Source organism: Neovison vison, chromosome 5, assembly GCF_020171115.1.
Source record: "Neovison vison isolate M4711 chromosome 5, ASM_NN_V1, whole genome shotgun sequence".
Classification (NCBI taxonomy): domain Eukaryota; kingdom Metazoa; phylum Chordata; class Mammalia; order Carnivora; family Mustelidae; genus Neogale; species Neogale vison.
Window position 1 is genome coordinate 112492659 of NC_058095.1, and position 12551 is coordinate 112505209.

The window sequence follows — 12551 nt, forward strand, 5'->3', positions numbered from 1 at the left end:
GGTCAGGCTGGTCCTGCCTTCCTTCAGCACACGTACTTCTGCGCAGGCAACAGCCACTATAAGGAAGGGGTGCCCCTTCTGGGAGGGGGCCTCGAGCAGGAAAAGTACTAAAGGTATTTCTGTAATGTGCTATGAAATTCACAGAGAGCCCCAAGAAGGAAGGTTTTGTGTGATGTGTAACATACCAACAACAGTGGTTGATTAAAAACATGTGGTGTGTTAGATAAAACAAAACTCCTCTACCAAGTATGAATCACACTCTGTCCAGTCATCTGGGGTGTGTGTGTGTGTGTGTGTAAATAATATATAATAAATAAAAATAGATAATAATATAGAAAATATATCCAAACACAAAGATACACACACAGTTTTTCTGATGTTCTTTCAGTGGAGGGATCATAATAAGCACTCAGTATCTATCAGATAAAAATAAGTAAGAATCTGAATCTCCCAGTTTAATTTTGCTCCTGATTTTTAGAATTCAGAGCTTATCTAGTTTTCTTGAGAAATGTAGGGTATTCTTCTCAAGCCACATTTTCCAAGGGTAGAAAAATATAAGTGGAAGACTTCTCCCCTCAAATTTGCCTGGGAAGTATGCAGGAAGCCTTCAGCAGTAGGATTGATTAAATGTTGTGATAATTGACATATAACTTCCAGTTCTGATTAACTTAATTACCTTCAGACTTGCTTTTTTTCCCCCCAACTTCTAAGCCATATAAAAGGTCTGTTCCAGTAACAATTCCCAAACAGGCAAGTTTGTTTTCTTTCAAATAAACTTTATCATTTATTTACAGGTGGAACCTCATTCCCCACTCCCCCCACCCCAAATCCCCATACATACCTCAAACCAAGTTTCAAATGCATTCCAATAGGCTTCCAAATTGCTTCAGGAGAAAACACTGACCACCCAGATAACAAGTCCTATTTTGCTGAAAACAAGGAAATATTCTGTTTTTCAGCCTAATTAAATATGTTGTAAACCTAAGATGAAATTAGTTTTGAACTGTAGTATAAAAAGAACTGACTAATTCCTACTAAAACCTTGGGAACAATATCATCCGTTACATCCAGTTTTAAAATAGTTAACTCTGTCATCCATATTTAGAATCTGCTGATTCGAAGCCAGAAAAGTAGTATCGTTGTATAATATATCTGATGAAAGAATAAAGTGGATACCAGATAGGTTAATGACAGTTTTTCCAGCCAGTCTTAAGAAAGAGAAATCAGGGTTTGGCATACTGTGTTACCAAGAATGCCCAGAACAGACCTCAAACTGAATTTGCTGGTTTCGTAGATGAGAGAGTGAACCACTATTTGTTTCTTGGATGGCTCTATGGGACCATGGAGTTAGAGGTGGAAGGGGAAGCCAAGGGATGCTAGAGCACTTCATCTTAGGAGAGACAATTTGTGAAGTTCGGGAAATGCATTCATTAAGATGGTCCCTGTTAGGTCTTTTGAGAAGAGCCTAAAGTCAAGTCCATTTTCTTGCCTTGGCATGATTTGTACTTGGTGGTTTTCCATTTCCAGATGATAGCAAGTTTTCAGAGGCTATCACTGTGCTCCTTTCCTGGATTGAACGTGGGGAGGTGAATCGGCGTTCTGCAAACCAGTTCTATTCCATGGTGCAGTCAGCCAATAGCCACGTCCGCCGGCTGATGAACGAAAAAGCCACCCATGAACAGGAGATGGAAGAGGCCAAGGAGAATTTTAAAAACGCCTTAACCGGAATCCTCACCCAATGTAAGTAAAATTTGGGGGGCCATTTGTTTTCGTTGTGATTTTGCCTTTTCTTTTGCATTCCTTTAATTTTGGTTTTCATTTTGGGGGTAAGTAGTTCAATAATTTCCCATTTTACTCCATACGGAATGGCAAACCTCATAACCTATTTCATGTTCTGTGGCAACTTGGCGGAACACGGACCCTGCCCTGAGAGCTTACTTCTCAAGGTGAGCAACGTTTCTGTAGCTTTTCCTCAGAACACCAAACCCGGCCCCTGGGGCAGGGCAGCCAGAAGCTTCTGTGCGGCTGTGGACTCACCTCAGGTCACACCGCACCTGCGGTGCAGCCACCCTTTACCTGCGGGCTGGCCCCACATGCAGGACGTGACCTGCATGGCCTCCTAGTTTCGACACTAGGAAGCAGACCCTGAGTATACTGTCCTTGAGCTCTGTTTAGGATGAAAGCACCATCAGAAAAACTCCTCCTCAGGATCCTTTATTTGAGGTGAGCTTTGGCTGTCAATGTGCGCAACTCAGGAGTCGAGATTTTTCTACAGTCTAATTTTTTTGTCCTTTCTTCGTCTGGAAAGCAAATTGCCTTAACTGCTTAATGCTGGCGATTTTTCATGTCCAGACCTTAAATTGATGTAGGGGTATAAATGGGCTTTCTCATAGAACAATAGTCAGGGTAATTACCCAGGGCTCTATTCAAAAAAAGGGCGTATAATTTTTTTTTCTGGGCACTCTGTCTATGTCTGTAGTTAGCGTCACAGCAGCATCATGCATTACAGTTGCTCATATTCCCGTGGTTGGTTAAAGCCATTGAATGACACTGTAACAATGCCCGCTCCATTCGGTACCAGGTGTAGGGTGCCATGTGGGACGGTGACATATGCAATTTACATATTCTTTCCGTGAATGAGGAATTTTTTCAGTGATACAGTGTGCCAAAACGTCGATCGCCTCTTTCATCAGTGTAAACCCAAGGGATGATATATCTATCTCTTAGGATGGGAAGAGAGAGGGACATGAAAAACCAGGCTCTCAGGTATCTTATATGACTTTGTTGTCAGAAGAACATTTTTTTGTAGCAACATAAAATATATAAGAAACGTGCAAAGGTGAATTCTGGTAAGTGACCAGATATCCAGTAGGAGACTAACCTGGGACACCTGTCTTTATAGAAAAGGAAAAGGAAAAACAGAAGTGCTGCTCTCTCATCAGACCATTATCAGACCACTTTCCCTCGATGACCTATCGACGGCCCTTCCTTGGACTACATACGCCCAGCAGCTCTGAGGTTAGGGTTACTAGGGATAGGATAAAGGACACTAATTTTGATTTCCTCTTTAAAAGGAGGGAAACATGGAATGGATGAGTGGGTGGAGGGGAAGTAAGGCTGGCTGGTAATGGAGAAAAGGAAGAGAGGGAAAGGCCACTCAACTCTAATGATACCGTCCCTCCAAAGCGATGGCAAGCAGGTGCCTGAACATGGGAATATTACTGGATACCTCTTGTTCGCTAGCATAAATTTTAAATACGTTTTCACTCCCATGACTTTACAGCCATACCCATCAGGGAACATTCAACCCTTGCCCTGACAATGAAGGTAGGAAGGCAGCCATGCATTAAAATAGAGGAACAATTCCGTGTCCTTTGGTCTTATCCATTAAAAGAAGCCCCTGTTAAAAAGAGGCCCAGCTCCTGTGACTGAAGAAATTCAATGCGCTTAACATGATGCAGGACTGAGTTGGTCTCTGTTTGAAGAGAGAGATAGAGGAAGAAGCCTGGCTTGTGGCAGGGTCCAGACATCAGCATTGGATTACTACTGATAAAGGCTGAACTGGAAAGGGAAGTTCAAGTCCCTTTAACAACAGGCTTTGTACTTTTCTACTGTGAGGCCTCCAGGGGGCGCATCTGGCGACAGGCAGCCCAGAAGCCCTGGGCCCCACTGCACAGTGAGGAGGAGCAGAGGGAAATGGGGGATGGGGTGGGTGGGTGGGGTGGTATGGGCAGGCTGACCTGCCCCTGCTCTGGGAGGGAGAAAGTAAAGGGCTGGAGCAGGACCAGGAATTCCAGAGGGAAATTCACCTCACGGAAACCTAGGAGTGGAGACTCCTGTCCTAGATGCCTCTTTAGCACTTCCCACTATGAAATATAAAAAATGGAATTCATGCTTTTAATCTTTAAACCCATTCTGTTTTAGATTTTTCCTTTACATTTTAGAGACTTCTCAGACCCAAATCCTACAAGTAATTTTTACCCTCATCATCTCCTTCTACCAAAGCCCTTATTCAGGCCATCAGGAAACCCCACTGTGTCAGCATTCAAAAACTATGGCTTTTCTTCATTGTAACTACCAGCATTCAAGGGCAGGCAGCCTGCAGAGTGGCAGCAGCCTGGTGCCTCAGTTAGACCTGGTGTCCACCTGTGAGTAACAAAAAAACCCGCCTAACTTTGCCTGAAACAAGGGAGGTTTTTCCCTTTTCAGACCTGGTAAAATCTGGATTTAGGTGTTTGTTGGCATGGGTTCAGGGCTGTCACCCTGAGGTGTCTGTGAGGCTATTAGCTTTTCCTAGGTGATGGTCCAAAATCACCGCTTTTACTCACTTCTTTTTTTACAAGCTCAAGTCGCATAAGGGAAAAAGCAGAGGACCGGGTTTTGCCTTTAGAGCAAGAAAGCAAAACTTGCCCAAAGATCCCCAACAGACTTTCGTTTCTGTCTCATTGTGCAGAATTATTACATGTGTCCATGCCTAGCTATAAGGAAAGTAGGAAATATCCTTTCTTGAGTGGGCGTGTTGCTCCCCAGAATAAAACTGGAGATCTCATAGGAAGGAAGGAGGGGAGGATGACTGCCTGGAGGCATTTTGCAGTTTCTGCCGCATATAGTCCCTCCTTTTCCACTTTTATTCCTGTTCAATCTATTTTTCACACATCGTCTAATATAATTCACATCATATCTTCCCCACTTAAATCCCTTGAGTAGCTTCCCATTGCACTTATAGTAATATTCACTCTCCCCAGACTAAAAGCTCTCCATTCCTTCCATTTCAACGTCCATTTTCCCTTGGTTTACCGTGCCTCATCCCCACAGGCCTCCCTGCCCTGGAGCCTGTCAGAACCGCCTCCCACCTGCAAGCCTCTGCACCTCTGTCCTGCCTGTTGGTTACTGCCCCCCTCCCTGTATGTGTGAATCCCTCCCATCCTTTAGGTCTTGGCCCAAAGCCCACCCTTCAGAGAGACCTTTCCGCTTCACCCTTCCCCAGGAGGTTCATCAAGTTCGAGGTCCTTCGGAGTACTTACTGAAGTGTGCAATGATGTCATGATTTGTCTGCTTGTGATTATCAGTCTTGCACGCATACCAAGTGTCTGGAACACAGACTCGGGATGATGAGTGAGCAAGCACATGAGTAAATGGGAAGGATGGCAGGAAGGAAACTGGAGACAGTTCAGAAGTTCCCAGGGCCCTCCAAGAGTGGTTAGGTGCATGTGGCACAGTCTGGGGTCCTGGGCCTTCAGCTTTGCTTGAGTGGCCAAGCACGTCTGAAAGCTCACTAGCCGTGCCTTGGTTGGCAGCTGCTACACTCTCCCAGACCCCTGGTAGCAGGTTGGGGGGCGTTAGGGGAGTCAGCATGGAGGAGTCAACAGAGAAACTCATGTTGGCATTCCTCGGTTGCAATCACATTTCCCATCTACCTATTGCTGCGGGAAAGACCCCCCTCAGCCCTGTACTTGGCTTCTGGGGAAGTGTTTCAGCAGTCAGCAGAGACAGTGAAAAGTCCCAGCTGACGTTGACAGCCCACAGTGCCGTGGGGCCCATCCCAGCCACGGAGGGCCTGAGGGGCCTTCATGTGCCTTGATAGTTAAGGCCTTCGGGACAACTTCCAAGATCTTAAAGACCTTAAACGTGAGCGTTGACCTGGAATGAAGCCTTTGAGGGAGAACAGGAAGATGGCCTGCCTTACTGAGCAAGCTCAGAATTTTCCATTCTTTCTTATGTGCTGTCACAAAGATGACCGCTCCCCAGGTGCACAGGGGAACCCAAGCCTACCATCCGTCATGACAGATGTCACCTGGCTGAGCTGTGAGGTGTGTGCACATTTCATCGCTCTTTGAATTTTAAATACATCTCCTTTCACGTCTGGTGCAGTTGCATCTGTTTGTCTCTACCATGTTTTCTACTTATCCTAGAACCCTTTAGCGTAGTGGGGGGAGTTTGGCAACAGCATGTGATGCTGCTTCCAACATAATGACCGCCAGAGTCCACAGCGATTGGCACACTTGCCGCATTTTCCAAATGCAGAACCAGCCACACCCCCATTTGTCTGCATTTATGCTTCTGGAAAACACCACAGGAATCACATTTCGGCTCTCTCATTTAGAATTAGATCATGATTGTTAAGCACGAAGGTTCAAGAATGGCATCTCAGTTTTCTTTCTCCTGAGGGGCTGGAAATCGGGTTGTTTGGCAGTAACCCTGAGCCCACCCTCCCACACAGAAGATCTCCACAGCGCCCCCGCCCTTCACCCTAGCGGCCCATGGTGGGCTCTCCGTTGGAAAGCCATGACGTTCCGACTTTCCGCAAAGTGTTCTAAGGCAATTTGAAAGCAAGTATATTGATGAGCTAGCTTATTACAGCAGATGGGGCTGGCCTGGTGTCCTGAGGGGAAGGCTCATTTAACAACTTCCAGAGAAGTTCAGGCACATTTTTGCAAAACGCTAAGCATGGTAAAAGTTTGGGTCCCTCGATAGATTTTACTGGAAATAGAAGGGAAATTTCACCAAGTATTAGTCCATTAAACTGGATTAGATGCACCCATCCTTGCTTTGCTTGTCATATTTGTCCTTGCTTTCATATTTGAGCAGATAGCATTTGCTCAAAGGGGGAAAAAAATCAAGAGCCATGAATAATAACTTAAAGAAAAAGTTGTGATTTATTTCAAGGCTTGAATCAAGGTCCAGTAGTTACCTTCGAGCAGCCTTGTTGGTGTTCAGTCCTGCAAACATTTGTTTAAGTTCTAGGCTTCCTCGTATCTCTGGTCTTCACCCCAGGGCCAGCTATTAAACAGAATCAAGCAGGCGTAGTTTCCATCTGAGCCTTGGCTTTAAGCATCAAGGGGCGGCACCTGATGCATCCAAGAGTTTGGGGAGTTCAGCATCCATTCGCTTCTTTTTGGGATCATTTTTTACTTCAGACCATGTTCGTGCAGTTCTGAGAGGTATCAGTGGTGGACGCCATGTATCGTGGCGTGGCAGCTGGGGCTCTCTCTCCTCTTTTCTGGCCAGCTGGGTGCTCATCTGCTAGATATAGAAGGAAGAGAAAAAAAAATATCACCTCAGGTGAATTATCTCACTCTTATGTCATCTTATCCTTAGGTCATCCTTGCCTCCTGTTTGTTTCATTTCTTAACCTGTCCATTGGGCTGAAAACTTTCCCATTTTTTCCCCACTGAGAGATTTTGGGGTTCTGATCTTCTTTGCTTCTTAAAAATGTATGCTCCGTAGGCACTCACTCCCTGTAGGCCTGCCCACTTTCAGTTTTTCAGTTACAGCAAAGCTTGTCATTTCAAAGCTCAGAGAGGAGCTGTTTATAAAGTTCAGGAAGCATGTACCACAGCATTCAATTATTAATATGCATGCCAAGATGATCAATTGTGCATGCCTTGTTACAACACACACTCATCTAATGAAAATTTAAACACTCCGTGATATCCCCACTTTGGTACTTCCCCAGTACACTTCCCAGTAAGAGAGGAGAGAAGTAAGGGAGGAACGTGGGGGAAAGGCAATTGGGAAAGCAGACGGCAGTGAAGGGTTGATTAATATTAATTTAAGAATACGTGCCATAAATACAATGAGCAAGACTGGAAAGTAGAAACTGTAGAATGTCAGAGAGGGGAGTTCAGAAACCCATTTTCTCACACCCTGTCATTTTAGAGAGGAGCGAACAGAGGTTCTAGAGAGGACAGGACACGTCTTGGTCATTTAGCAGTCTGTGGGCAGATCAGAACCCAAGACTCTTGGCCCACTGTGCAGTTAGCTGTCTACCACTGTGCTTAGGTGTGTTTTTATGAACAGCAAAAATGAGCAGAGGAGGACATTATAGCTGTAAATTTATAGCGTACAGGTGGAGTTGAAGAAATGTTCGGTGATACTCCGCACTGGCTTCACAAGGAATATAAATGCTACTGCCTGGTTAGGAAATGAAGCCTTTGCCTCTAGCGGTCCCCTCTCTCCCCCCTCCACGCTGGTGCTGATGCTCCATCCCTTGCCTCCAGTATTTCCCTCGAGCCCAGGCAGGAGCCTCTGTCATGCATGCTCCTGATACAGCTCATTGCCCCAGCCCCCTCCAGTACCCTCTACAGCACTTATTACCAAGCTCCCTATCCCCTTGAGCATTTAATTCTTTCCAATTATCTTACGCACGTCGAGTTGTGGGGTTTGTGTTTTTCCTTCTAGCAAGACTTTAGATGATACAGAGGCCATTTACTGGTGCCCTTTCCCACCTCCCTGAGCTATGCCCCAGTCTGTATAATTCCCAGCTTTGTATCAGAGACCTCAGTACAACTACTGGCTGTTGGTCAAAGATTGTAGATGGAAATGAAGGTGGTATCGGAAATCAGGCTGGACCCTAAAAACTGCAAGACACGTTCTATATGCTGGGCTGTTTGAATAAACCGTGAGCTCGGCTGACTTCGCTCCAACATGCCATCTTCCTTCAAGTAGAACACACAGGATATTCTTTAGCTGAGCAACATGCAGTAGTGCTGTCCCAGCCCTGTTATTAATACTGTTGAGCTGGAGATCGGAGAACTGAGGACTACCATGCGCATTTGCTTTGTGTGTTTATGATAGGAATCAACGCCACCCTCATCTTAGATCTTGAAAACAGACAGGAGAGGCTGTTGACCAGGCCTGAAGAGATGCTGGTTCTAATCCTGGCTTGACCATCAGTTAGCCAGGTGACTTTAAGACAGTCCCCTGAGCATCCCGGGTCTCAGTTTCCCCATCTATTCGGTAGCACAAGGATTTGACCAGACAGCACCCCCTCTAAAGCCCATTCCCATTCTGAAAAGTCTACAGTCCTTATCATGTCCATGACTTTGATCCCTTTTTCCTTGAATATCTGAAACAGAGCCAGCCTCCCTGCTGGGATCCAGCCAAGATGCCGAGAGCTCCTTAGCTGATCACAGAACAGTGGCTCCTATACCCTCCTAGGCGCATGCCCCGCTTCTGCCTCACTGTGGAGGTCATGTCTGCAGGGCAGTTCTGCAAATTTCAAGCCACATTTCAACCCTAGGAGTCTGTGCGCAGCACCCGGCTGGGGTGCTGCAGAGTCTAGACAGGTCAGGATCCTTGTTGGGGAGGCTGCACCTTCCCTGACCGGTCTCCTCTATCACATCCCCATCTGCTTTCTTGATTAAAATCGTAAAAACCTCAGGTGTTTGAATGAATGATGAAATTCACCCACAAATATTTACTGGGCGCCTTTTAAATACCCAGTAGTACACGGAGTGCTGGAGTGACATATGCGGGGTCTGTGACCTCCCTGTGGACCGTGACCCTGCTTTCAGGCAGATGGGTGTTATCATCCCCATTTCTTCTGCCTGGAAAGCTCTTTCTGAAACCACTCACTTCTTAGGAGCATCTCAGCTAAACATTTTTTTTTTTTTTTAAATTTCTGCCAAGGGAAATTTGGCTTCTATGTTCCTGCTGTCGGAAAGGAATTTTATGAAGTGTTAAAATGTTTTCCATGTCTGTGGTCGTCATTGCTATCGTTCATCCATGGGAAAAAAAAAAATACCCTAATTGCTTTAGCAACTCGACAGGTTTTCTGCTTCTCCTCCAAATCATACTGATAGCTATATTTGCCAGTGTTTTAAGTGCTGGAAGCATTATTTTCATTAAAAAAAAAGAAAAGAAAACCTATTTGCTCTCAGAGAATCAATGTCCAGAGAAAATATTTTTTTATAAAAACTTTCAAATCAAGACTGAGCACAGAATTTCCTATTTCACAGGATACGAAAAGCAATAGGAGCGGATACTGGAAGCCTGACAGATCTGAGTTGAGCCTTTTTTGGTCTCTCTCCTTTCAGTCTCGCTGAAAATATATGTACTGAGCCACGTAATACCACTACAATAATAACACACACACACACAAAATGTTTTACTGATAGTAAAATAAGAGACAAAAATTAAGCCTTACACTCTGGAATAATAAGGAATTGTGGAAGCCTAGATTTCAAGAGTTAATATAGTATATGTTGAGTGAAGAGGACAGCAATTCAGAAAAGATAGAACTTTGGGGAGCTAAAGGTGAAACCCCGCCATCTTAATATGAGCCCACTTAAAGGGACTGGAAAAGAAGGCACTGCCAAGTGTAAGGAGGAGGTGGGAGGGGCATGGCTGGAGGAGGAGAGGATAGGCTATGAGGAAGTGGTCTCTGAGCTACTTTGGAAAGAATCTGCCTGCAAACTTTTTTTTTTCCTACAAAAACTTTTTAAAGCCAAGACACTTTTAAACTAGATCTAAGGAAAAGTGAGGTGTCAGTATAGTTACTTTAAGGCAGAGATGATGTGTTCTGGACTCTTCTATGCAACTGACGAAGAAGTACAAGTTGGTATCCATCATATGACCTGCAAAGCAAAAAATATTTCCCGTTTCTTTATGGAAAAAGCTTGCTGACCCATCTTCATCTTCTGTAGGATCCCAGAGCTGGGGAAGATATTTAGAAATGGCTAGACCATCCCCTTTTGCTTTGGACCTCAAACATAGAGGCTTTCTTGAGGGCACATGGCTGCTTGGTGCTAGAGCTCAGACTTCCCCACAACCTGGCTTCCTGGCTCTCCCTCCCTGCTCAGGCTCACATGGAGCCCCACAGTGTCCCATTCCTAAAAACCCTTCTTCAGCCCTGCCCCACCTTCTCAGGTTCTCCCCTCCCCCAGGTTTATTATCCAATAACAGTGATGAACGAAAGTAGGGCAGAGTGGATTTCAGATGACTGCTGAGGGAGGGAAGTCCATTCCAGTCCAGGAGACACACAAGGAATAGGGGCCCTTTTGCAGACACTTTTTCATGGTCTTCCGGATTCCTCGGTACGCTTATGGAGAGGGGTCAGTCAGCTTCCTGCCTCATAACAATCTCAACTATTTGGCTTCTTCCTTTTAGAAAATTCTACATACCTTAAAGTTTTGGCCCAGGGGTCCTTCAAGCCTTTCCTGTCTCCTTTAGTGCTCTCTTCAAGCTTCTTCTCCTCCTATGACTCCGTCCTGTCAGTGGTGGTTCCCCCCAGGGCTACAAGGACCAGCAGTTATCTTCAGCCCTATCCCCAGTGCCTAGCTCAATGCCTGGCATGGTACACCCCACAGTCCTCATGAGACTTTGCCCATAGTATAAATCCATATACAAATGTTTATAAATAGAGTTGGCCCATGAATAACATGGGTTTGAACTTCTGGTCCACAGATTTTTTTCAATACAGCACAGTAGAACTGGAAATGTATTTTCTCTTATGATTATCTTAGTGTTCCTCTAGCCTCCTTTATTATAAGAATATAGTATGTGATACATATGATATACAAAATATGTGTTGATCAGCTATTTTATAAACTGTAAGCAGGAGGCTATAAGTTTTGGGGGAGTCAAAAGCTATATGCAATTTTTGACTGGGGGTGGGGCAGGTCAGTATCTGTCACCCCCCACATTGTTCCAGGGTCAGATATACATAAGTTGAAGTCGAGCAGATACAATTCCATTCCCGATTTCACCACTTGCTAAGTATATGACCTTGGACAAGTAATAATACCTCTCTGAGAATCTGTTTCTTTATCCGTGAAATGGGCGTAATGGAAGCACCAGTCCCAGAGAGTTGTTGGGAAATTTAAATGAGATAATGGTTTAAATCAGAGTTCTCAAATTTCAGCATTCATTGGAATGATTGGTGGTTACCAGAGGTTGAGTTTAAGGGTACAGGAAATGAGTGAAGGACGTCAAAAGATTAACTTCCAGTTAATCTGAAAAATACTTAGCGGGTATGAAATTGGAATACAGTTTGGCAATAGCTCTCAAAAATTTAAAATTCAGATACTCTTTTATCTGTTCCACTGCTAAGAATTTCTTATAAAGACCCTTATATAAAAATGTCAAAAGATATGTCTGAGGATGTTCATTGCAGCCTTACTAATACAGGGATACCTCAAAGATACTGCGAGCTCAGTTTCGGACTCCCACAAGAAAGTGAATATCACAATAAAGTGAGCCCAATGAATTTTTTGGTTTCCCAGTGCATATAAAAGATATACTTACCCTGTGTTATTCTATTAAGGGTGCTAAAGCCTTATGTCTCTAAAAAATCACTGTACATAGCTTGATTAAAAAATACTTTGTGGCTGGGGTGCCTGGGTGATTCAGTTGGTTAAGCATCTGATGCTCGATTTAGGCTCAGGTCATGATCTCAGGGTCATGAGATTGAGCCCTGTGTCAGGCTTTTCGCTGGGCAAGGAGCTTGCTGAAGTTTCTCTCTCTCTAAAAAAAATAAAATAAAATAAAAATACTTTGTAGCTACAAAATGCTAACCATCTGAGTTTTCAGGGAGTTGTAATCTTTTTGCTAGTGGAGGGTCCTGTCTTGTCACTGATGGCTGCTGACTGTTCAGGATGGTTCTTCGCTGAAGGCTGGGGTGGTTGTGAGAGTTCCTTAAAATAAGACAGCAGTGGGGGCACTTGGGTGGCTCAGTGGGTTAAGCCTCTGCCTTCAGCTCAGGTCATGATCCCAGGGTCCTGGGATCGAGCCCCGCATCAGGCTCTCTGCTCAGCAGGAAGCCTGCTTCC

General features: G+C 44.7%; 1 protein-coding gene across 8 annotated transcripts in view; it reads left to right on the plus strand.

The window, feature by feature from the left end:
* Nucleotides 1-12551, plus strand: part of ENOX1 (ecto-NOX disulfide-thiol exchanger 1) — a 568173-nt gene that overhangs the window by 414822 nt on the left and 140800 nt on the right. For all 8 annotated transcript variants that reach the window (XM_044249790.1, XM_044249789.1, XM_044249788.1 and 5 more), the window contains one exon: nt 1528-1740. In XM_044249790.1, coding sequence (XP_044105725.1) covers nt 1528-1740 — 213 coding nt within the window. The remainder of the gene's footprint in view (nt 1-1527; nt 1741-12551) is intronic.